Genomic DNA, 25718 nt, shown 5'->3' with positions numbered 1-25718 from the left:
GCTTGTGTGCTTGTGATTTTAAACTTGAAGAATGCCTTGTCGACAACCAGTCCTTACCTATTTCAGTTTTCAGGAGGAATCCAAAAATCTCTACAGAGATGCTGTCTATCATGAAATGAAAGTGTGTCCATCATTTAGAGCACTATAGTAGTTTCACGGTCACTTTTCTTGTGGACGCTCTTGATACAATATCAGAAAGGTCCCTCTTATCTTGTGGCTGAATTTGCTTTGAAGCTGCTTGAAGCTGAACAGCGCAGAGTTCCAAGTGGTACTGCTAATACAGTAGCAACTACGTTGCTCCTTACCAAGCTGTTTTCAGGACTTGGGGTGTTTTATACCTTGGGAGTATTGCCTGAGGATCAGCATCCTTGCATTAATGTCTCTATACTATTTTGAGACCTGAGCTGATACATCAGCATAGCAGTGTAAATACACCAGCACTGTTTCTCACTGCAGCAGGGCTTTCAGGAGCCTCATTGTATAGTGTTTGTATGCTCTTGTTAACAAAACCTCTTCAAAGGGATCCAGTATAAAGCAGTTATTCTAATCTGTTTCCCTATGGAGATGGACTATAACATAGGCAGGTGATTTGTGGCTCCAGTAGGAAAGGATAACAACTCCTAGCCTTCCTGTTTAGGTGCATGCCGTTTTGCAATTAAAGATGGCTGTCTGTTTTGGCATTCTTCTAACAATGTGGTTATTGTATGTAATTTTAGCTCTAATAAATCAAAACTCAATCATTCTTTCATCCTAAAGATGTTAGTAGTCTCTCCATTACTTTTGAGGTGACTTATTAAAATCAGGATTCATTCTGCTTGGTTTTGGGTATGTGAATTGCCCTTGCTAGTGCTCCCATGCCACTGTAACTCCCTCATGCCAAAGTGAGTTCTAGTTCCATACAGTTACATATAGTGCGTGGCTGGGTTTATGTGAGCAGATAAGGAAACTGTGGCTTTGTTAGGGTGAACAACTGAATTTGGAACAGGCCATATGCTACATTCCTTGACCTCAGGAAGTGCTTCCAAGGATGTGCTCCAGACTTTTCCCCACAGATCTGCAGTATGTTTGGATTTTATATGTCATTGGGGACTCAGTATGCCACAGCTGTTTATACCTATGTCCTTGACTTTTAAAATAAAACCCCTTCAAAACCTTAGGAGCATTTAATTTGTTTTATTCTGAGGGTCTCATGTTGGGGACATTCTTTTATTCCTCCTTATGACCAGTGAAGAAGATTTCAAGTGTTCCAGCAGCACTCTGTCACCAACTGATACCACGGTAAAAGCAGCAGCCCAGGATGATTTTGCTGTCCGCAAAACCAGAGCAAACAAAAAGGGTGGTAGCCCCAAGCAGAAGTTTGTGCATTTTGGGCCAGTAACTGAGATTGATCAACAGAAATGGGACAAGCTCGTTATTGGCAGAGCTTCATCCAAGAGCAGAACAGAAGAGGAAAGCAAGAAAGACAGTGTGGAGAGTCACTCTGGTGTTGAAAGCTCTCCTCCAACCACTGTTGTCAGTCTTGGGTTTGCTGAACACAGTGAAGTATCTGAGCCAGAAAATGAGTCCAGGTATTTGGTGTGGCTTAGGAAGTGCTACTAAGCTGTAAATGAGACCTGTTCTTGCCTGATGCTGATCTGCATGGGAGTGCACTGCAGCATAAACCTAAGAGCTGTTTATGCGCACAGCCTTGTTCAGAAGACATCTGATGTCTTCACAGTATCTTAACATGTTTAGGATTGCGCAAAACGCTGCACACAGGCCTTCTGAACACTTGCTCAAAATTTCTGATGGGCAGTGAAGTCAGTGGTATCTCAGAGGGTGAGCTCTCATTCATGATCTTTCTGCTGCTTGAATTCCAGCAGCTTCGCTCTGCCTGCTTTCAGCACATAGGAATTTGTCATTCAGCTTGCTGGCCTTACTGATCTTCAAAAAATGTTTTCAAACCTAATGATTTACCTTCTTTTTGAAGATGGTGTACTGCTGCTCTGTGTTTCTGGCATTTGTCTGGAGAAGAATTATCTGGGTCGTTAACACATTAACAGATCTTTCTTTGGCATTTCTTTAATCACTTAGTCTGTGGCTGCAGTAAGAATATGTAATGAATACTTTTAGCAAGCAATTCATTCAGCTACATTTGTGTGTTTATAAAACATTGGTAAACTGAGTTAGACAACTCCTTTTCTTGCCTTTCATTTGACCTGAGAATGTTTTGTCTGTCTCATCCATCCTCTCATTCTCATCACTAGTGAGGGTGGAGTCAAGTCAGGTACAGATGACTCTTGCAAGAGAATTCCATCACCTGTACCGGCTTCTGATGTCATCTCTGAGAAACAAACCCCATGGAGTTTGGGCAATCAGCAAGAAAGCACCAAGGAAGAATGTGACAGGAATGTACCAGATATTGAAAGAGATGATATGTTGGTTAGAAGAATGGGGACTTTCCCGAGGCGTACCGCTAGCTCCATTCCCACTCATTGTCCTCCCCTGTCAGTACCTCCTCATCTGCTGCAGCAGCAGCAAGAGGAGGCTGTAGCTCGTGAGAAGGATTTGAAGACTCTGCAGGAAGGAGAAAGGTCAGAGAACAGAAGCAGATCCCTCTGAGCCTGGTTTGTGTGTGGTGTTAGCTTGGATCAGTCAGCAGTGTTGTCCCATTCTTCACATGGGCTTTAAAGATGTGTTTTACTCATTCATCATGGCATGTGTTCTGTTTTGTAAAATTACTTACAAGAATGTATCCTATGAACATAAAACAGCCTATTTTCTTTCATAATATTTAAGTGCTTCAGTTGTTAATTACTGTTCAGCATGAAAATAGTCTTTCATCTTTTGGGGGTATTTCTTTTGCAAACCACGGTGCTTTGTCTAGATTTTTATGCCAGCTTCCAAGTGAATAATTTGTCGTGTAGATTTGTATGCAATTCCCAACTTCTAACAAATCACCTACATAAGTGTGGGGTTCAACAGATTTTCCTCTTACTCCCCGTGCTGTGGCTAAAGATGCCTAGTTTGCCTAGTTGTCTGTCACTCTGAACTTTGTTTTGAGTAACAGACCTCACATTGCCTGAGCAGCCACTTGCTATACAAGCGAGCATTATCATGGAACAGTGTCACTTGTCTCTCTGAGCAGTACTGTCACACAAGAAGTGAAACAAGAACAGCTTGAAATCCCTCAGCTGCAGAGTGATGGAACAGAAAGCAACATGAAATCTCCAGACCCACAAAGAGATGACATGTTAGCCAGAAGAACTGGAGCTTTTCTTAAACAACCTGGGCCCAGTGTTAAGCAGTTCCTTCCCATGCCATTTTCAAAGCAGCAGAATAAGCAGGGCACAGCTACAGAACTTGCGAAGAAAACCACGAGGTAAGAAAGTTTTTCTCTGTGCCTTTTAGCTAGCCCTGTGGGCTGTTTGTCAAGATCTCTTTATCAGGAAGATTTCTGGTGGCCCAGTAGTGGCTTTTTTCATACTTGTTCTCGGTTCTGTGCTGATTCTTTCTGCTCAGTAGAAGGCAATAGAAGGTTTCTGTACCTTTTAGTAGAGCCATGTAGACACTCATACCAGAGTTCTACCAGAGGCAAAATTCTAACAGTGTGTGGAAACAGATCTACGTAGCAATTACATTTGCATTACATTTGCAAAGGTTTCTGGTTGAATATGAGGTAATCATTATAAATGTTTCCAGCTAGAAATGGATATGCTGGATGTAGTAGGTTAGATGATTTTCTATGGCTTAATTAGTGCCAGTGACTTCCTAACAGGAAATCTAGAGATCCCAAGATTCTTTCTGATAATGCTTAATGTCTTTCTAAGCGCCTTTGTTCAGATGTTTGAGTCTGTGTGAGTGTTGAAGCCTTTGAAAAGAGTTATCGTTTGGTGGCTGAGCCACATGCAAGCAAGAGTGGAAAGGTTCTTACTCATCAGCCTCTTCAGAGTACATGAGGAGAAGGATATGCATGCACCTGTACAGACATGGATGAAAAACTAGCTTACAGCTCTGCCAAGGGAAAACAAACCTGTCATCTGCCATAGAATTCAACAGTGCCTTAGTGTTGAAAGGACCTTAAGTTGAATATCTTGGTTAAATTATGGACTTAATACTTTAATTTTCTGTGGTGTCTTGGACAGTTTATTTTCTGACTTAAAAAAATGGTACAAGCATTTGACTCTTAAAATGATGGTTTTTGCTCCTGCCTCACTTAGCTTATCCCCTGTCAGCTATTTGGGTTTGTAGGGGTTGTTTTTTGCTAATTTATAGTTATGCTTTTCATTATGTATATGTGATTTTTGAAATGTTGCTTAATACATCCCTTTGCACTACTGCCTTTGGCTCACTCAGGCCTGAAAAATGTCCACAAGTCTACACTAACAGTTCTGGAAAACCTGCAATAGAACCACTGCAAGAACAGCAGCAAGGGCAGGAGAAGGACAGTCTCCCACCTACAGGACAAGATGAGATTATTGGTACTGCCCAAGTGGGTGAAGATGGTCACAATGAAGTCCACCTTGGTCAAACATCTAAGCTTCCGGAGCTTCCTGAGGAAAATAAAATGGAAACACTTTCATCCAAGGATGAGCGTCTGCAAATGTGAGCTTTCTGGTGTGAATCACGCAGCTTGTAGAGCCCTGTGTGCACTCTTCAGAGTTCAGATTGTGCATTGCCTGGTGTGTTTTCAATCCAGACTAAAACACTGTATGTCAGTAATACACATTTTAGAAACAAAAAGAATAGCTGTGTAATGAATTTTATTTTGATTTTTAAAAAATATTTAATTGAAAGGTAAGTGAAAGGAATATCTGATTACAGTATACATGCTGAATTGCAAGAAAAGTTTATGAAGAGGAGAGGCTAAAATGGACTCTGCTCATCGAGAGATGTTTGTTCTATTTCTCCCATGATTAGAAGTGTTGTAGTATTGACTTTTGCACTTGATGCTCCTTTATGATAAATCCCAGATACAAATATGTGGTTTGCATAGCTCTAAACAAGACCATCATTTTAGTGGATGTCACTGGTTTGTGTATTACCAGTAGCTTTTTTCAGCTATACTCCCCCACTCTGAGGAAAGAAAACCAAAACCAACTAACAAAAAAAACCAAAAACCAACAAACAACAACAAAAAACCCAAAGACAAAAACAAGACTTCCAAAATGAAAAAGAGCATTCTGTGACTCACTTTCTGACTATGATATTTGTCTCTTTCATGCTTCAGTAATAGTGGTACTAAGCACTGCTGTGGAATGTAACTGTTAAGTTTTGTCTCCATTCATTGCATGTATGGCACAATGTAAATGCTAAGACATTGTCTATTTTCAGTAACTATTTTCTACGCACATTTTAAATCTACTTCAGCAGATTTTTATAATGTGGGGCATAAGTATGTTTAAGTATGTTTGAGGAGGGATAGATGCTGTTCTTATGTAGTTTGACCTCAGGATGATCAGGTAAGTCTTGTTTGATGAATACATAGTCCCTGAACGGTACAGTTCTGTTTTGGTCAGCTTTACTAGTACAAGTGACAGTTGCACAAATTGTATGGGTCCAGTTGCAATTACTACTTAATGTATTTATCCACAATCTAATTTTATATTTGGTCTTGTAGATTCGGCCTCAGAACTCCTGTGTCTGATGACGCAGAGTAAGTTGTCTTGTGTTCACAAGATTCTGTTTTAAACAACTTACACTGCATGCTTTCCCATCTTTCTACTAATTTAAAATGCAGTTGATGCATCATTATTATTTTGCAGTGTTTCGGCAAATAAATTTTTCAGACAGCGCTGAAAAATGGAATGCAATATGGCTTACATTGCAGTTAAAAATAATTTCTATATAAAAGCCCATAAAAACTAAGCATAATACTAATGTCCAGCTGTTGCTTAAAGTATTGTTTCCTCTTTTTTTCTTTTATTTTGTCTTGGTTTTCTTCTGAATTTCCATTGACTCTAATCAACTACAGGTAAAGAGAGCTGGGTTAAATCTGGGTGTTGAAGGAAAAAATGAAGTATGAGGAGGAACAGGAAGAAATAAAGAAATCCAAAAACAAAATAATGTCATCGTGATCTTCAGAATAATTACCATGAAAATGCATCTTTAGCTGAGCCTTTATTCTCCTTTAAAAACTTTATATTCAATCCCTTCCAGGTTAGGTTTAATTTAATAATGTACTAAATTTCAATTATTAAGCTCTTCACCTCAACACTTTACTTTTCATAGAAGGAGTAGAACTGACATTTAGTACACTTAAAAATTTTAATTGTTCATGTATGCATACAAACTTCAGTAGAGAATAGTATGCAATGTCATTTAGAAAGCTCTTTGGAAGTATTAGCTATTTAGAAGAGAAATAGTTGGGAACTACCCACATAGTAACACCCTTAATATCCTTCTGTTCACAGAAATGCACATGACCTTCTCTGCCTCCCAGATTAAATCCCAAAATAGAAACAGTATGGAGAGTTGTAGGAGTTTTATAATGAGTATACACAGAGACTCATATGCAATTTTTCACCCTTTCCTCTAATGATAAAGCTTAGAATCATGGACTGAGTGTTCTTTACAAGTTCTGTAATAGCTTTATGCTGTATAGAGCCTGTGTCCTCTGACTACAGAGTAAACATGATCATTTTCAAGCAGCAGGAATCTGTCCAGTCAAGGGAAGGGATGAAGTAAAAAGAGCAATATAACATAGAAGTGCTATACTTAACAATGGGGATGTTCCTGCCATTTCAGAAGGCCTACATATAGGATTGATTTTTCATCTTTGCATGTCTGTATTAAATGCAAACATGAGAGAAGGTACATGGAGACACCTTCAAAGAGGCGTTGCAATGGGCTTGGTGGTATAACGTGAGAGTAGCAAAGATTGATAAATCATACTGCTTATTCCATATTGATTCTGATCTTGTTTTAAAAGGCAAAGCAATTAATGTTCAAACCTCACTGTCATCCTTTCCAGATGTGCCACAGTTTACAGAGCAACTATTTTCCTGAACTGTCTTTTAAGTTCTTATAAAAGTAAGATTGTGTTTTTCCTTTTGAAGACAAAGTATTTATGAAGACTCTAATAAAACTTGACTCTCAAGTAGGAAAAATAAATTGAACTGACATTCAAAATACTTCCAAATTGTTTGTCTCATCTCCATTGAAAACTGTAACTTGAATTCAGTCTTAGACTAGATGCTCTTTATTCCAGCAGCAAAACTAGGAACTCTTTTATTAGACTGACAACGTTCCCTGGGCTGGTTAGGGGAAAACTAGATATTGTCATCAGTCCTGGTCTGTCTCAGCATCCAGAAAAGGCAATACTTAGTGTATTGCCGCTGATCAAACCTATTCCTATCTCCTGAAGAGAGAGAATTCTGGTGGTACCATGATAGTCCAGTGTGAATTTAGGCTCATAGTGGGCTGAGATTTTTGAGTATTTATTTACCAGAGTCTGATTCTTGAGCCAGTCTGTCTCTTTTTATATTTTGTTGGGGTTTCTTAAGTCTTAGTATGATTGTACAATGGTAATGCGGCCACATAAATAAATCCCTTACGTAAGGATTGTTAACATATTCTCATAAAAGGGGTGGTTTTTTTTCTCTCACTTTTAAATTAATTAATCTAAACACTGAAGTCCTTGAGAACTTTTTTTAATCCAAAATTTATCTAGACCTGTTAAAGAAATTTCTGCATGATATCGCTGGCAAGAACAACTGTAATTTGTGGTAATAAAGCAGTGTAACTTGAAAATCCCAACATCCCAAATACGCTGTTTTTCTGCACAGTGCTTTTCCCCAGATGATTGTTAGAACAGCAGGTCTGGTACACTGATCAGCCGAAGGGCCCTCTTGCTTCAGGACAGAGTTTGTATGCAATCTCCAGAGCTGTGCTAATGGCAGAAAGTTAATGAACTTGAATTTGGTGCAGTTACATATTCCCTGTCTACTTGTGTGCTATTTGCCTGCTGGCCCAGCATGTGGTTGAAGGAAGGAGTAAATTTGGTTCTGGTCATGGAGATATTAGTGATTGTCTGGAGCCATTTGTAGATTATAGAAGACAGAAATAGGATGAAATTATGTGGGACTCATGGTGGAAAGTCTCTTTTGATAGAAGCTCAGAGTTTTGGCCTCTTTGATTCTTTTCTAAGAATGAACTTGTCAGGCAGAGAAGATGATGTAGACCTTTCAGATGGCCTTGTCTGTGTACTCAGGAAAGGAGGTTTTTCTCCTTAATGATTGCTCCATGCTGGTCAGAGCAGAGCACAGTGCTTTGAGATGGGACTCCTTCAGATTGCTGTCTCAGGAAGGTACTGTTGTGGAATAACATGTTGCTGCAGAGTTGATGTTTGAACCTACCCAGTTGCTGATCCATGGCAATGAAGGCCCAGGAGCAGGAGATGACAGCTGGAGTAGGAGGTGCATCTGGGGTTGTAGTGTATAGTTTGACTCCTAGCCAAGGCTAAAGCCTTTTCCAGAGAACCTTTTTTACTGCATTGTTAATAGTCATAAAACCTGTTGCTATCTTTGTGCACGCTGTGAGACCTGCATGAATTCAGGGAACATACATTAGACTTACATTCGGAAATCCAGGTACTCCTGCTAGAAAGGCAAGATTCCTCCATCCCAAATGGCACAGAGTGAGTACTCATGCACTCTACTAGGACCAGTCACCACCATTTCAGGTCTTATGTTTTCTCCTACTGCGTGTGAATGAAAAATTGTTTGACATGAGGAAAGAGTACAAGAGAGGAGCTACACAATCAGTTTGACCCAGAAGGCACAAGGTGGCAAATAATGAACACTAAAGGCTTTCTTAGTGTGAGTTTCAAAAGCTCTGAAACTGGAATAAACCCTATAAGAGTGACTTTATTGCAAGTTATCCATCTCCCAACCTACCTCACCAGTCTGCTGAATATGACTCTTATGTAAGTTTTAAAAAACAACAACGCTTGCCATCTCTTTATATTCTTTTATTTAGGAGTGTTCCAATCCAATCCTGAACAATGCAACTGTTAAACTACCCACAGAAAAACCCAAATTAGTGTACCCTTCAGCACTTTGTTTAAGGGGTGAAGCACAGTATTATGTTAACTTCACTGTTCATGCTTAAAGGCAATAGGATGTTGATTCTGTCCTTCATTTCTGAGTAAATACCTACTTACCAAGATGGAATCTGTGCATGTCCTTTTCCATACACTGTCCAGACCTTTCAAGTTTTTCCTTGAGAGTGGCATTCCTGTCTTTGCTTGCCTGAATACAAATGCTGGCTCATAAATATATGCACGGCTTTCCGTGACCATTCACTTTGATTACTGTGGACACAGTTGCCCACAATTTTATCTTCATTGGGTGCTTCTCCTGCTACTTGGCTCATTGGCTCATGTAAAGCTGCAGGTGATCATTTGAGGACTGCTGTGAAATCACTTCATGTGGAACTGCATGGCTTTCTTTTAAGTTTTTTTTTGCTTTGAATGGCACAACTGAGGTCATGTTTCACTAATAATAGGTAGCAGAGGTGGAGTAGTAAGCACGTTATCTTTGTGTGAAGATCTTTATATAATATAAAGGGATGCATAATATCAAACCATAACCTTTTTTTTCCTTTAACTCTCCAAAGGTCAGAGACATAAATAGAAAAAAACTTTTTTTTGTCCTGGACGTCATCTTTTCCTTGTTATTAATAAGTTGGTGCTGGTAGCATTGGATTTCTTCAAGGCAGGAAGGGGAGGACAGGGGAGGGGAGGAAGTACCATGCAGTTTGAGCTGAGTGTACTTCTCTGGGCAGGCTCCCCGTGGCTTTGTAGCAATAGCATTTAGCTAGCCATGCTGCCCCTGATATACTTCTCAAGCCTTCTTTTACCCAGAAATGGAAACTTTCGTCTATGGTGTTAATCAGAGTGATCTTGAAAACCCATTGGGCACAAACCTGCAGAAAGTAAAATGTTCTGAATGATAGAATGATTTTAATAAGAGCTGTTGATGGAAGTGTAAAGTTACTAGTGCTTCTTAGTGAGAGACAAAGTTGCAGTCAACTAACAAAATCAAAAGTTGAGGAGTGTAATAATGCCTGAAGTACTATGTGGGAATCATAGGGATCCTAACGAGCCCTTGTAGAGGACTGCTGCTTTTGGGAGCTTTGTAACGAAGCAGGTGTCTGATTCTGCTGTAGCACCCTCATGTGGTTTCAGCTCTTACAAGCTGAAGGAATATAAGCCTCTAAATAAGACTGGGCTTGTTGTTATTTCCCCCTTGTTTAGGAGTGTGAGTATGTTTGACATGAGATGTGAAGAAGAAGCTGTGGCTCAGCCTCATAGCAAAGCTCGCCATGAGAAGCTGCAGAACATACACAACCAGCTGAAAGAGGATGAGACCAGATGGCAAGATGTAAGTATATGACATTGTCTGCAATGCTGGCAGGCACTGAGGCCAGCCAGCTAGGCAAAAACAGGACAACCTGCTAAATCTGCAGTTGCTGTCAAGTGCTTAAAATAATCAGGAGAGCTTTTTTTTCCTCAGTGGATTGTTGCTAAAAGAATAGAAGTTCATAATTTGATGTAAATCAAAGAATACAAGATCTTCCGGTCCCTCTGCCTCTTCACGAGGTATTTTGCTTTATTAAAAAAATGTAAAGAAACTGTGATTAGATAAAAAAATGGAAGAACAACTTCTAGCTGCTGACTTCTCTAACTTTTCTAATTAGTCAATGTCCAAAGTGACAACATACAAGACTAAGTAGGACAGGGAATAAATGGGTTGAACTTGTCTTTAATAAATTCGTATAGATACAGAAAATGTTAATATTTTCCTTCTCCTCCAAGCAAACAAATGGCATTTCATGTTAGCTACACCCTGCTTGGTTTACAAGGCCTTTCCAAACCCTCTTTCCTTGATGTGTTTTGTTAAGCTGTCCAGGCATTTGCCATTGTCTGCAGCAAAATAGCAAGGAGAGAAAAACATGATATGCAGGTAAGTTAGTACCAGGAGTTTTAGTTTAAATTCTTTTCATTCCTAAAGACTGATTTTAAATGAGGAATTTGGGGCATTTTTTTAGTTTAAAAAACCCCAAAACACAGTAAAACACATCTCTTCAGGTATGGTAGTTTCTCATTACAAGGAAAGCTTCTGTGAAACACCTCAGAGAGGTTTTTGGTAGAAAATTCAAGGAAAAGTAAAAAAAACAACTGTATATACAGCTAAGAAGTGACTTTCTGTAGTAGAACAATGAAGGACTTTAGCTGAAAGGTCTTTATGTGTGGGAAGCCATAATTTCCCAGCAGAGATAAGAATAAATCCAAAGGTATTCAAGAAGTTTGAGAATTCTCTGCTGTTGAATTGAAAATCCTCTGAGCTAAAGTTCGTACATTTTCCAGGCCCTCAGCACCTTCTACCATGAACTAAAAGTTTTGAAGAGGTACTAAAAATTACTTTATTGGAATGTCCTTGGCATTCTGAAGGCTTTATAGAGACATATTTCATGGTCTGATATTTTTATATGCCCATGCTGTAAATTTGCCAACAATTAACAGTTTCAAGGCTTTTTAGAACTATTGTTATTCTAAAGCATCAGAACTGGAAAAGATAAACATGTCTCTATTTTAATTATGAAAAGAGGAGGAGGGCTTATGTTAGAAAATTTGCTAATGAAAAACTAATTTTCAAACAATAAGCAATAGTGGAAGTAGGTGAATAAAGAAATGCTTTGGTACTTCAATGAGGATAATTAGTAGCTGAGGAAAATGAAAGGCCGACGTTTCATGAAGGGCATTATAGACTGATATATGTAGGTCATGTGAAGAAGTACTTTAATGAGCATTCTCTTAAGTGTAACATCAATAATTTGTGGGTTTAAACTAAATTAAAAGTGACAATGTTTTTTCCTGATTTTAATAAAATAAGTTATACTTGCAGTACCTTGTGCTGCTTACCAATTAAAATGCAATTAAAATATTTGGGAAACCGTATAATTAATGAAATAGCCTTTGAATTGAGTATGTGTTATGAATAGATGGGTTTTATTAAAACCAAAATTTGTTAGAGTGCATGAAATATAATCTGTATACTAATCTCCTGATGTTGAAAAGTTAGTGACAGATGTTCCCTTACAGTTTCCTACAAAGTTATTTTTCTTTGCCGAAGTTCTGTAGTGGTTACTTTTCTATGTGAAATTTTGTTCCTTTACTAGTTGGCTGCAAAGAAATTTTACAGTTTAGGAAACTTCTTTACTATAATTCTTGTACTGTGAAAAAGATATTGCTTCTGTATCCTCCAGGATTTGTGAATTCATAAAAGATGCAAGAGAACACAGGGGCCCATAACAGGTACCTCCTGTGACTCTCTGGTTTAGTGTCAGGCTACTTTTTCAGGAAAGGCAGAGAACCAGATTCAGTCAATCTGCACAATTTCAGGCAGGCAGATTCCAGAAAGACTGAGATTGTTACTTCAGCAAGAGCATCTCTGTATAGCTTGGGTGTAAAGCTATGGGATACAAACCATAGGCTTTTTACTCAGTCATCGTTCACATCTGGATCCAAAATACTGTAGGGTAGCCATGACAAATCATTTAAATTTGGATGCTGCACTGGATTTTTCTACCAAAAAAACCCAACATCATGGATCAACCATACTTGCATATAGCTGACTGATAGCATGGGCAAAGTATAGAACTATCAGCTCTCCAGGGCAAACTATCAGTGCAGCTGTAGCTCATGATAAAACAACATCCATTCTTCCCATGAACCCCTGCTTCCCATATATCTGATATATTCAAATTCTTCACCAAACATAATTTTTTTACTTAATCTTTCTGGGGAGTTGGATTTTGTCCCTAGTGTTAGCCCAAGTGAAAATGAGTGTCCTGACCGGTCCTTTTAGGCCAAATTTCCTGCCAAAAGGAAAGTAAGCAGTGAAGCTATGAAATCCTTACTGTATCCTGCTGGTAGCAGGAAATTCAGTCAGGGAACATCTTCATTTATGGCATGATCTCCTTTTGCCATTGAAATAAACAGTGCTGCCTGCAGGTGATGGGAGCCTAGTCCACAGGCAAGAACAAGCATTGCAACTGGCTCACTGGGTTCGTTGTTATCTGTGGCCACTTTTTAGTTATTTGCAACTCTGCATTCAAGTGCCTTCCTTCTCTCACAGGACCTGGCTCGGTGGAAGAGTCGTCGAAGGAGCGCTTCACAGGATCTGATAAAAAAGGAAGCTGAGAGAAAGAAAATGGAGAGGTTATTGGCTGGAGATGGAACGAACGAGCGCAGAAAAAGTATCAAAACCTACCGAGAAATTGTGGAGGAGAAGTACGTTGTTTTCCTGGAGTGTAGTGTCATGTCTGAAAGTGCTGTGTGCTCCATAGGTGATAAGTAACTGTGGGCAGCCATGCCTGCAAGCCTGAGAGAGGGAGAGGGGAGGATGTTGATGGAGCAGAAGAAATGGGTGTGATTTTCAGTGTTAATATGAGGGTCTCTCTTGTGTTGTCTTCCTTACAGAGAGAGGAGGGAGCGGGAGCTTCATGAGGCATACAAGAATGCAAAGACACAGGAGGAGGCTGAGAGCATCCTCCAGCAGTACATCGAAAGATTCACTATCAGTGAAGCTGTCCTTGAGCGTTTGCAGATGCCAAAAATTCTGGAAAGAAGCCATTCAGTGGAACCAAATTCCCCACTGAAAGACCCAAATCCTCTGAGATATTTAAGGCAACAGTCACTTCCTGCTCCAAAATTCACTGCCACAATTGAAGCAACCATTGTTCCCACCACTGAACTAGAGCCCAGCAGTTCAGCAGGACGCACATCTCCCAGCAAAAGTGTCTCCAAGGCTGTGCCTATGCTGACACCCAAGCCTTACTCACAACCCAAAAATACACAGGAAGTTTTAAAGAACTTTAAGGTAGGATACATCACATGTCCCAAAGTCAATCAGGAGGCAAAGAGATCTTGATTAGATCATCTGAACATATGTTTAATGCAATTATGTAGAAAATGGTGGCAGCCTTCTGATGTTACAAAATTCAGCTTCATGCTCTGTGCTGCCTGGGTTAATGGTTTCTTCGTGGTTACCAGTCTTAGAAACTTGACCTCTTCAGACTGAAATATTTGCACTGGTCATTTTTCCTCAGGCTAAATTTGTTTGGGGAAAGGGAGAATTTAAGAAAAAAGCAAGGCATTTCCTCAAAGTTTTTAGAAAAGAGTATGTGGTCATGTTTTTTGTTTTTAAACAAAATGGAAGGTGCAGGGAGTGTGGAGGCTCTGACTTTTGAAGCAAGACCTGAACTGACCTTTGAGTCAGGGGTCTGATTTTTGCCATACCCAAACAAGTGTGTCCCTACTCCTTCAGAGTCAAGAGCCAGGTTGCCCAAAGATATTCTCTTTCTTAAACATGCTTCTCACCAGGGATGAATGGGGAAAGCTGCTTCACTGGCATAAGGAGAGGATTTAGGTTGTGCATGGAGGTTTAGGGAAACAGGTTGGTACTGGGGTAGCAGAATAACTGGAGATTGATGGTGAGAGAGGGAGAGTGGCTGGATTGGATTGCAAGAACTGTGCAAAGATTGTGGGAGTAAAAGAAGTAAGAGAATTTGGATGAAAGCAGGGCTGCTGGGAATAAGGGTGAGATTTGTGGGAGAAAAGGATAGGAGAAGAACAGGAGAGATTATTCTGAAACCAGAATATTAAATGTGAGGAGTGCGTCTTTTGACTGGGTGGTTGTGGACAATGGGAGTAAGATACTGAACCAATGATGGAAAAAGCAAAGAACTGGGATGTGTTAAAAAGAACAGACCAGAATAAGTCGTTTGAAAACATCTGCTGTTCACAGTGCCTGTGCCAAAATGGGAGCTTACCAAAGTCTCATTGTAGTCATGTTGTGAGCAGTGTGAAGCCTACTGACATGCGTGCCCCCAGCCTCTAGAGTTTGGGTTCCCTTCTGTCTGCCATTGCTCATACTTTGCTAGTGGCATTCAAGGGTCCCTGTTGTTTGCTTTCTAAAAGTCAGCTTTTTATAGCTAGTGAAAAAAGTATGTTGTGGTGTATAATTTATTGAAGTCTGTCCCAGCTCTTGTGGAAACCACACCCCACCTTGTTTCCTAGTTGAAATGTGAAACTGATAATTCCTGTTTTTTCTTATACCTCAGCTGATATGCCCCCAGAGTTTACCTTTTAGATATCAGTCAATCGTGGATCTTTGGGGTTTTTTTGATCCCTGACACTTTTTTCATCAGAGGACCAAGATGGGTGTGTGTATCACCATAATGTTATTGCATATATAATTCACATATGTGGGTAAAAACTAACCCATGAAGGCTCCTACCCCTCACAAGCCACTACAAAAAAAAAATCTGTCTGAATGTTGTTCACATGATGTGAAAAAATGTGCTTTGTCTCAGTAGGAATCATTCCCTAGCACATGTAGCTGTAGCATTATTTTCCCTTGAAACACCAGTCTGTTGGTGATTCTTGGCCCTGGTGACAATGTGTTGACTTCCTCCAGATCAGAAGGAAAGGAGTGTGTTTGTTTAACTCTGCAGCCAGGGCATCTGTCCTGCTCATTCAAGCATTTGGTTTTCCTCCTTAATATAAATAGAGAAATGTCTTAGTCTAAACAGAGACACTGAAATGGATGGTGTGGCCTGCCAGTGTTTTCCTGGCCTTTTAATTTTTGAGATCTTTCATAACCTGCCTCTCTAGTAGATAATCCAGCACACAGTCCCGGACGACTTGGGGCTCAGTGCCTGCTCACATCAAACCCTAAGAGAGATACTGTGTTTGTTAAGTGGATGAGGTCAGTGTAGAAAGGGAGGGAATATTTTCATCTGAAAACCAGCAGTGGAGCTGATTGTGCAAGAGCTAACTGCCTTCACCTTCCCACACATCTGGCAGAGCTAAGGATGCCCAGCAGCTCAGAGATGGCCTCTTAGTCAGTCATGCTCATGAAGAACAGGGCTCTGGATGCCTGTGTACGAGAAGTCAATGGGAGGAGTTTGCCCTCAGCTTGGTACTGATGGTATATACTAAGCTGGAGTGCCACTCTTGAGGTATCCAAGCTGTTCACTCAGTAAGTAAGGAAGGATCTCTGTGCACAGAGTAGCAAAGCCCTCCTTACTCCTCAGCCCTGCTGACAAGCCTATTAACATCTGTGCTGTAGCCAGGCAGGAGCAATGTAATGGTACTGAGACCTGGTCCTCTCCTGGTTTCTCTCCACCTGGACCCTCTTATGGTGAACAGCCAGTTAGTTCTCTGTAGCAAGACTTCTCTTGTATGCTTCTACCAAGAGCCCTTCAAATTGAAAGGAGTCTTTACATGCCACCTCCATTCAGAAATTACAGTGTTACAGCGCCAAGAAGTTGTATCAGTGCAGAGGAAGAAGCTAAAGCATATTTTGTACTTTCTTCTTTGCTTAAAGGTTCCTTAGCAGGAATATACGGCCACCAAGGAGCTAGCTTGACCCTGAGAAGAAAGGTAGTTAAACTCTTTCCACACTCTTCTGTTCAAGGAGATTGCCTAAAGTAATTTTTTGGGAAAGCACTTAATCTATTTGATTGCCTTATGGAGAGGGTGGAATCACCAGTTTTATTTGCTGGTGCCTTGATTATGTGTTAAGAACAAAAAAGAAACAAGTGGATGAACTCAGCTGCTCTTGTCCCTTCAAAGTTCACATGACAGTGCTTCAAAAAACCACAGACTGCTAATACTGTGGTGAGGTCATTGGGGTACATAAGCAGTTCATCAGCATAATTAGTCCTGGAGAATCTGCCTGGCTCTTGCTAAGGCAATGCAAAACCCAGCAATTTTGGTCTAAATTTTACACAAAAATTGATTTTTTTAAAACATCCTTTGGTCTGTGATGCACACAAAGGGTGTCTGTATGTTACTGGGAGAACGGAATGTGGGAAACCAGGAAATCCAGAAAAATTATTTCCTTGTGTCTGTATTTTGTTTATGAGCCCCCTAGGGTCATAGGGTCCTCTTCTGTTTTGGCCTGTGGAATGAAATATGTGCTTGGCTCCATCTTTCACTGATAACAAAGAGTGTGTTAATGATTGTAGTATCATGTTGAACTCCTAATTTCCTAAATTCCTTTGAATGCCACTTGTCTCAGCATATTTGTTTAACTGTATTCCGCAGGTAGATGGAAAAGTCAGCATGAATGGAGAAAATGTCAACGGCATGGAAGAAAAGGATAAAGAATGTACAACAGTAATATTTACTCCTTCACCAGCCAGCTCTCTGAAATTTGATGGAGTAGCCAGAGGGGACAGGCCTCCGGTAGAGTTGAAGAAGGACCCCCCAAGTGTTGAGCTCAGTTTACAGAGGCCTGCCACTCAGAGTGTGCACAAAGAGCCAACAGTAAGACCAACACGAACAAACCAGCCTTACTTTCTTTGCCAATTTTCTGTCTCATGATGTGTTTAATCACTAACTAATGATACCCAAGTGCCTATGTTTGCCTTATTTCAAAAGGGTGTGCCCAGACCAGGAAAAAGACTATAAACAAAGCCCAAAATCCTTTGTAAATTAAAGGCTTCATCCTTTTGTATGTGGGTAGAGAAATAGGAGGGTAAGATTAAAAAAACTTTTTGTAGCCAGTGGGGGTCTTGGGGGGTTTTTTGTTGTTTTTGGGTTTTGTTTGTTTCTTTTGGGGTTTTTGTTTGGTTGGTTGTTGTTTTGTTTTGTTTTGTTGTTGTTTTGGGATTTTTTTCCAGATGTCATGCAGCAGATAAGCATGCTTTAAATGTGCTGGGCCGGGGAGAAATTGAGTCAGTGTTCCAGCCGTTGTGCCGGTTTATTCAGCGCTTCTCCTAATGTCAGCTGATTAGATCAGCAACATAATTGGACTGTGTGAGCCATTATAATTAGTCTCAGTTTTCAATTTTCAAAAGAGGATGTGGATGTGCTGGCAATTTTGAACATTTGGTTTTCATTCCCTTCTCAGAAATGTTAGAAGAGGGGATAAGCTATTGAAATGCTCAGAGGGGCCAACATGCTTCTTAACTGCCTTATCAGAGAAACAAATTAATTTTAGCCTTTCATCTTTCTCTCCCCCTCCTCCCCAGAGAAAAAGGCAGGAGTAAAACTAGAGCATATCACATCAGGCATCTAGATGCTACAAAACTGTAATAAAAGTAGATAGTAAAAGCAAAACAAGAAATAAGGAGAGGATTGCAAAGAGAGCATGTAAAAGGATTGCAACCAAGTGACAGGAGAGGGAATTCTCACAATTTTTTTCTGTGTAACAACAAAGAGAATTGGAGATGTGGTGAGAGTTGGGGTATGATAATTTTTTCTTTCATCTTAGATTTCATCCAAGCATTGGCCAGAGGGATAACAGGGAGCAGACAGGGATCTATGCTGGGCCGTGATGGCTCATTCATGAGAAAGGGTTTGTGTTTTACTCCCCTGCTTAATGCCAGTCTCTAGCTATGGGCACAAACCATGGAGCCTGCAGCAATCATGGGAACTGGTATGTGCTGTGAGCACAGACTTGATCCTGTCTGAGGGAACTGGTATTGAGTCAAAAGTGAATGATTTGCAGGGAAGGCAGAGCTGAGGCTGCTCCTGTCAGAAAAATTTGGATGTGAGGGAAAAGCCAGGTAAGCATTGGATCTGATATGGAAGAGCAGGCAGTGGGAGTGTTTGGAGAATAGAGAAGAACCTCAGCTTGCTGGAGATTAGAAGCTCAATGACAATCAGAAAAGTAGCCAGGTGAAAATATTACTCATTCCTTTTTTTAGGATTTTCAGGTCTAGTTAGAGTTATGAGGAAACTCAGCAGCAGAAGTCACTGTTAGGTCTTGAGTGTGCTTGTATCTCTTTGATGTCCTCTCATCCTCCCCTTTCTACGGCTTTGAGGATGATATGGCCAGCTGAACACAAATTTTTCCGTGTCTGGTTTCTCCTTCCAATTCTTAGTTCTTGTGGTGATACTAGCAAAAGAGGCAGAAGAGTTTGACTCCTCAGACTCCTTGTGACTCTTGACATTTGCAGAATAGCTCTTGGTTTGTAAGCTTGAATGCACTTAATTATGAAGCCTCCAAGAGAGAATGTGTGTGCACCAAAATGGTGCTAGTGACAGAGTGTCTGTGCTCTAACTACAGATTTTATATCACTAGCCTCACAATTCCATCAGTAATGTGACTGAGTAGTGCAAACCATCATAATTACTCCAGGCACTTCAGCTTCAAGCAAAGGTATTAAATGTATTAAACATGTCAAGGGCAGAGCAAGGAGCGCAGACTGCTTTGAGGAGATCTTCCATGATCAAACAAGTGGAACTGAATGTGATGAGAGAGAAGAGAAGGAGATCTGCCTGTAGCTGGAAGGGAATTTGCCAGCCTAAAATAAGATTTCAGGTTCTGTTTCCTCTGGATGTTTACTTCTCTTTACCCAGATGCTTCTTTTTAATTTTCCAGGTCTCCATGCCTCAGATTAAGGCATGGGCAGTAAATTTAGCTGTTAAGCATGCAGGAAAGTCCTTGTTGATGGAAAGGGCTTAGCTGCCAGGTTACAGAGATGGGGCATGGTACTGATGCTTGGCTTCTTCACTGTGTGCGTTGGGACACAGACAAGCACTGCTATAGACAGCTTGATATGGTTGTAATTGGTCTGGGGCCTTATCTGCAAGAACTGGGCATCTATGCTGGACTCACTTCACTCAGCCTTCTCCCTGTACTTATTTTACTTCGGACTTTGGACAACTAACACAATGATGTCAGCCTCATCTGCAGAGCCTGAAAGGCTGAACTCCTCTCTGAAGGATATAACCCCTCCTAGGAAGGTTGGGAATCCAAATTAGGAAAGCTAAGATCCTCCTAGGCTTGTCCCACTCCCCATAAAATGTGACCTCTTGCTCAGTAGGATACTGCATCTAGCACTCACCGTCGGCATTCCAGAAGGGAAAAAGAGGTTTGATTTTTGCTCCAGGGGTGGGACATTCTTAGAAGTAAGGAAGCCTTCTGAAAGCCTCCACTATCACCTCCCACAAAGCAAAAACAGGGCTTTAGGTTTTCTCTGATGCTTAACCCTTCTGACATTCCAGAAGAGGAGGAGAAAATGACGGAAACAGGCATAGAAAAGCAGCTGAGATGAAGAAGAAGAGCTGTCTAAAGGGAAGAAATAACTGGAGCTCTTATGCCTTGAGAAAACTTCTACAAATTAAGCATGTTTTCAAAGCCATTTCTAAACGTGCTTTCACTGTGTTTATTTGTATATTTTATTGATTCATTTCCTGTTGGCTATGTCCTTCCCAGGCTTTGAATAAGATTCACAGGTAATAGTTCCTGTGTTAGGAAATGCTGGTTTAGGAGTTTGTTTTTTCCCCTCTAGTTGCTTGTAGATTTGGTTTGGTTTTGTGTTTTATTCATTAATTTTCTGCTCCAAGTCTCTTTTGTGAAATATATATTTCTTTTCATGCATACCTTACCTATAATAGCACTCCGGTTCTTCCCTTGCGATTCTCTTCCTGTTCTTTACATGCCCCTTCCTCCTCCTCCTCCATCCCGCATAGGGCTGCTCTCCTGCTGTTTCAGTTCATTTGTCAAATGGACTAGTTCTGCCTTCTCTCAGCCTGGCTGGCTTCCCTTTGAAGCTGTGTAGTCCTAATTTGAATCTGTCTGGCTGCCCTTAGGCATTGTCTGCAACAGGGGAAGATGCTGTGCAACTGTAGTCCAACAGCGCTTTTGGCCTGAAGTTTATTTAAGTTGCACCGCTTAAAACACTAATACTATTGAGGCTTTTGGGGAGCTAGGGAAGTGCAGAGATCGTTTCCTGTGGGGGAGACCTCAGTGTCAGTTGTCTTTTTGACAAGAGAAGGACCCCATGTATATGTGAGTCAAATAATGTTTGGCAATCAGAGACTGACTGGGAAACATATGTACATCCTGCCTAAATCGACTATGAAATGAGATGCAAAAAACTGCAGCAGGTGGGCAGGACAGTAAAGAAAAATATTATCAAAAATATACTTCTATCTCTAGTGTATAGGTAGAGTATTAGGTAGAGTGTAGGTAGTATAAAAGGGATTTTACATGAGACTTACCTTTACTTAAAGTAGCTTATGAAATTTTGCCTATGATTAAAGGCTAAAAAGGATAAACTTGTCCTACAAACAGGAGGAAAATATCCCACTGGTGTTTGTGGAGCAATGTGGTGCTAAGAGGGGTAGTAGGTAAAGCATACCTATACCTCTCAATGCAGTTGGAAAAACTGGGGCACAAGCCCAAAGACTGATCAATCAGTGGCAATACCAGCAATAATGTGAGAATCATCTCCTCGTCCTGGTCCTACCTGTCAGCCATTTCGGCTGTGTAGTCTTCCCATTATACAGAATAGTGGTGGACACTACAAATGGTGAGAAGTTGTATCCACTAGCTCTTTGAATCAGAAGCTGGAAAAATAAATGTTCTGTTTTAAAACAGTGTTTGTGCAGATTTTAGTGTAGAGGAATTAAGTAAGTAAGTAAGTAACATCCCTTTATTTTAACCAATCTTTCTATGAGCATTTAGAAATTATTGGCTTCCTATAGTTCTAATTATAACTTCGCTCTGATCAACCAAAAAAGATAAATATAGGCAGCAGGAAAAGATCAGGGTGAGGTAGTGATGGTGGGGAGGGACAGTTTTGTTTTAATTTTTCTCTAGCTAGCTTAAACTTGTCCATTTCTACTCACTGGATGCTTGGCACAAAATACACTTGTTTTCTACATCCAAATAATGCTCTCCTTCATGTTGAAAAATTCACTAATTGAACTGAGATTAAAGTATAGGCTTTCTTGTGGTTGAGGATTGTTGGCCAAGCTACACAAGAGCAGGGCTGACATCCTGGTTTGTACATATCCAGTAAGACAAGTCTTTGTTCTTTTATTCATTACAAGAAACACTTGTAGAGTAAGTATGTCTGTTCCAGATTGACAGCTTTGCCTTGAACCACACATGAAAAGGTGCATGGAGGGCTGGACTACCTGAAGGGTAAAAGGTGTAGGACGAGAAGTGAGAGCAGCAAAGCTTCAAAGCAGCTAGAAGGGAACTCTGCTCATCATTTGGTTATGAACATAACATGTCTGTCTCCTGTCCTTCAGACAGCCATGCACTTTTCACTGTCAGTGAAAGAAGCTAATTTTGCACCCCAGTCAAGCAGTAATAACTCTAATGACTATCAGGAATCCTTCACACTTTCTTGCAACATTTTCAAGACTTCTCTGTCAGCTACTGATTACCCTGATCTTTCGTTGTAAATAGCTGGCCTGATTATAGTATTATATAGCTGGCAGATGACTTAACCTTTGAAGCAGTATTCTGGCTGTAGTATCATATGTTGCATAACATGCAAAAAACTGAGCTGTGGCAGCCCAGGGTTGTGCCATCATTACCACTCACATCATTAATTTTGATTAGGAAATCTTTGTACAAAAATTTTGAAGTCAATGATATGTGCAGAATTCGAATCACTGAAGTTTTGTGATTTGTCAGACAATTTCTACATGTAGCTATTGATGTTGCAACCAATTTCATTCCTGAATGGTTTTACAACATTTAAATTGCAGTTTCAACCTGATTCTTTCTGATATGTCTGCATTCTCGCTGGTTCCAGACAGGTTGTTTTGTCATGTTTTCATAGAAAATACAATAACATTATTTCACATGATTTTATGTGCAAGCAGTGTTAACTGAGCTGTGTTTTGATTTAATTTACAAGAAGGATTAATAAAGTTCTCCTGTAACTTCCTTTGGAGTTTGTATTCTTGTAGAAGTTGTGACACTCTGTGTATAAGGTATTGGATATTGTATTTTTAGGGTTTTATTAAGGGTGTAAAGTTCTGCCATAGCAGTAGCCAATATGGCCATTTCTGGCTTGTATGATCTTAATTAAAGAAATACTTGGACTGATACCCTAGTTTATGTGATAAAAATCCTGCTGTCACAAACTGAACTAATTTATTTTCATGCCTAACAGGTGTTTGGTAACACTATATACTTGTGCTTTTGTCTTTGTTAAATGGATACCTTGTTTAGCAGAACATTGGTGTTGCTTTGTCCTCTGTTACTGACGTGCTCATAACCACAACTGCCATCTCAGTGTTTAACTTTCCATCATGAACTATGGCTGAGTCATAAATGGGAAAGCTTACTTTAAGTCCTGGGTATCCAGATGCATGGGGTAATAAAACCACCCATCCAAGTAGACAGCATTCTTCACTTTTTGGAAGTTTTAATAGGACAGAATCTCGACACCAGCCTGATCTGTGGGCAGAGATCCATGGGCACAGCCCCCATGCACTGAGGTTTTTCCTACTCCTCTTGAAGGCTGCATTGCCTGTGGTGGTGTTGTGTGACCTTCCCTCACAGGCATCTGCAGCAGAGCATGTTTTTGGAATGGCTCTGTTGCCCTGCAGAAAGAGACCTCTGCCCACACAAACACATATGGCAGAGGGGTGCTGAGAGGCTACATCAGTCCTTCATCCCAAGGCACGAGAGCTCCTCATAGAACTGAAGCACCTCAGAAACATCACTCACTAGGTTACTCAGTCTTTCAGTGTCCATGTCAAAATACAGTCCTCTTAGGCGTAGCGAAATGCCTTAGGTGTAGTGAAATGTAGTTTGTGTGCCTGTTTTCATGGTCAGTGATAACATCATCATTTGATTACAAATATTTATGAAATGTGAAGGATGATAGTCTGTGGTAGAAAAGATATTTTATCAATTATATCAGCGCAAGAATTTTCTTAAGTGTATCATGCACCTGTGGATAAAATACTAGATAATACTACATTAACTTAGTATTATAAATAGAATTAAATTTAGTGGAAATAAGAGAGTTCCCCAGTGAAGTTGACTTAATTTTTTTATAAATTAGTTACTAATCAGTTTTATATTTTTAGCTGCATGTCACTAGCATTTAATTTCTCAGCAGAGGGAGGAGAGAGAGTCAAGTCGTGTGAGCAGGAACAGAACTTCTGCAGCATGCCATTGGAAAGTCAATTTTCCTGCAGCACATAGTAGCTCTTTTTTCTATAAATAACATTTACGTCTATACCTGGTTCAGCCTCCTGGGTATAGGTTATGGGTAGGTTTAGTTATTGCACTTGTGCAGGATAGCTGCATGACAGCACCAGAGGTGATACGAGTGCATCATGTCTGTGCATCATGTATCACTGCAGCATTCACTGAGTGTTTTAGCTCCTCTGAGAGGCCATTATGGCTGTGCTCTTTCTCCAGCACCGGCTCACATCAGCAATTGACTTTCCTGGGTATAACAGTTCAATACTTTTTGTATGGGCCCTGGGATTTTTACAGTTTATAGCTTTAAAGCCTCTGAGGTTGAAGTTAAAGTTGAATGTATTTATTTATTTTAATTTTTCAATTTGAACAATTGAGTTGTTTTTTGAGAGTGAAGGGTGAATTCCATTGTTTTACCAAAAATATCGATCGAAATATTAATAATTGAAATCTACAACCATTTCTTTGGCAGGGCTTATGGTTTGGAGCAGTGAGTTTGGAGCTTCTTGCTTTTGCATGTGAAAACGACGTTGTTTAGGGCAAATTCTGAGCTCTCAATAATAGTAATTTGTTAAGGTTTAACGAGTATTGTAGGTTGTAGAATGACACAGAGTAATTCAGGTTGTAGGTCTCTAGCTGGCTCTGCTGCTTACAACAGGATCAGACTTGAGATCAGAACAGGTTGCTAGGGGCTTTATCATTCGAATCTTGAAAACCTCAGAGGACAGAAATGGCACGACCTATCTGGCTAGCCTGTTGGACTGGGCTGCCTGTCCTCATGCAGAAAAGAAATACTTGTTTCTTCTTTGAGCAAGGTTGGGAAGGATTTCCAGTAGCTTCTCTCCTGGCCACTGTTGTATCAGGAGCCAGAACTAAGGCTGAAGAGGAAATGTTCTTTAGTTGCTGTAGTGTTCTGCTGGGCCTTTTCTGATGAAGGCTCTCAGTGACACAGCAGGCTGGCTTCCAGATGAACTGGGGGAGGGAGAGGTGGGTTATTTGAAAGAAAAAAGCAACTAAATGGCAAGCGATAAACCTCTGGGGCACAGGACTTGAAGTCTTCGGGGCATTTCTCTGGGGCTGTGTTTTAGCCTGTGCCTCAACTCCAGAGACCTCCCCTCCGGGGAGTGTGTGAGACATGGAGGGAGAGGTCTGTGCTTTCTTCACTCTTGGTATAGATGCATTCACAGGTGGACACGGTAGAGAGGATGTCCTGAAGCTTTCCATCTTACCTTTTTAGAGGTAGCTTTCTGCCTCATCCAGTTTGAGAACTGCTTTTAGGCACGTGGGGGATGTATCTTCATGTCTTGCCTGGGGCAGAGGCTGAGGGTGGCAGAGGTGAAGGTGCACTGGGAAGTGGCGGCAGCGGGGAGGATGGCGGGCAGCCAGCCCCAGCGAGTGCTGCCGCTTCTAGAGACTCGTGGCTGTGATCTGGCGCCTGTCCTGCTGAGAGGTGGCAGCACAGCCCTTGGCAGGCCCCTTCTCTTGTTCCCAGCACTGCTGGCTGCCTGCTGGGCTTGCCTGGGTCACTGGCCCTGGCCATGGCCCCACACCAGTCTGCACTGTTTCCTTGCAGGGCATCTTCCCAGACGTGTTCCCTGCCCCTCTTGAGAGCATGCCTCCCTCCAGAGAGGAGATGAGGCAGGGATTCACAAGCTTTGCCAGCATTAAAGTTCCCTGGAGCTTTATGTTGTGTCCATAGGTGTTGAGATCCTGTTGGCATTGTCAGCAGATGTCCCCAATGACCAAGCTGTGAGA

General features: G+C 40.7%; 1 protein-coding gene across 1 annotated transcript in view; it reads left to right on the top strand.

Moving 5' to 3' along the window:
- Positions 1 to 25718, top strand: part of LIMCH1 (LIM and calponin homology domains 1) — a 176732-nt gene that overhangs the window by 125632 nt on the left and 25382 nt on the right. The window contains exons 12-20 of the mRNA XM_082281829.1: positions 1227 to 1568; positions 2247 to 2573; positions 3128 to 3361; positions 4336 to 4584; positions 5600 to 5635; positions 10238 to 10364; positions 13122 to 13276; positions 13466 to 13865; positions 17099 to 17320. Coding sequence (XP_082137955.1) covers positions 1227 to 1568; positions 2247 to 2573; positions 3128 to 3361; positions 4336 to 4584; positions 5600 to 5635; positions 10238 to 10364; positions 13122 to 13276; positions 13466 to 13865; positions 17099 to 17320 — 2092 coding nt within the window. The remainder of the gene's footprint in view (positions 1 to 1226; positions 1569 to 2246; positions 2574 to 3127; positions 3362 to 4335; positions 4585 to 5599; positions 5636 to 10237; positions 10365 to 13121; positions 13277 to 13465; positions 13866 to 17098; positions 17321 to 25718) is intronic.

The sequence above is a fragment of the Coloeus monedula genome (assembly GCF_965178545.1).
Source record: "Coloeus monedula genome assembly, chromosome: 5".
Taxonomy (NCBI): Eukaryota; Metazoa; Chordata; class Aves; order Passeriformes; family Corvidae; genus Coloeus; species Coloeus monedula.
The sequence above is the reverse complement of the archived record's forward strand: the minus strand, read 5'-3'. Positions and strand labels throughout refer to the sequence as shown.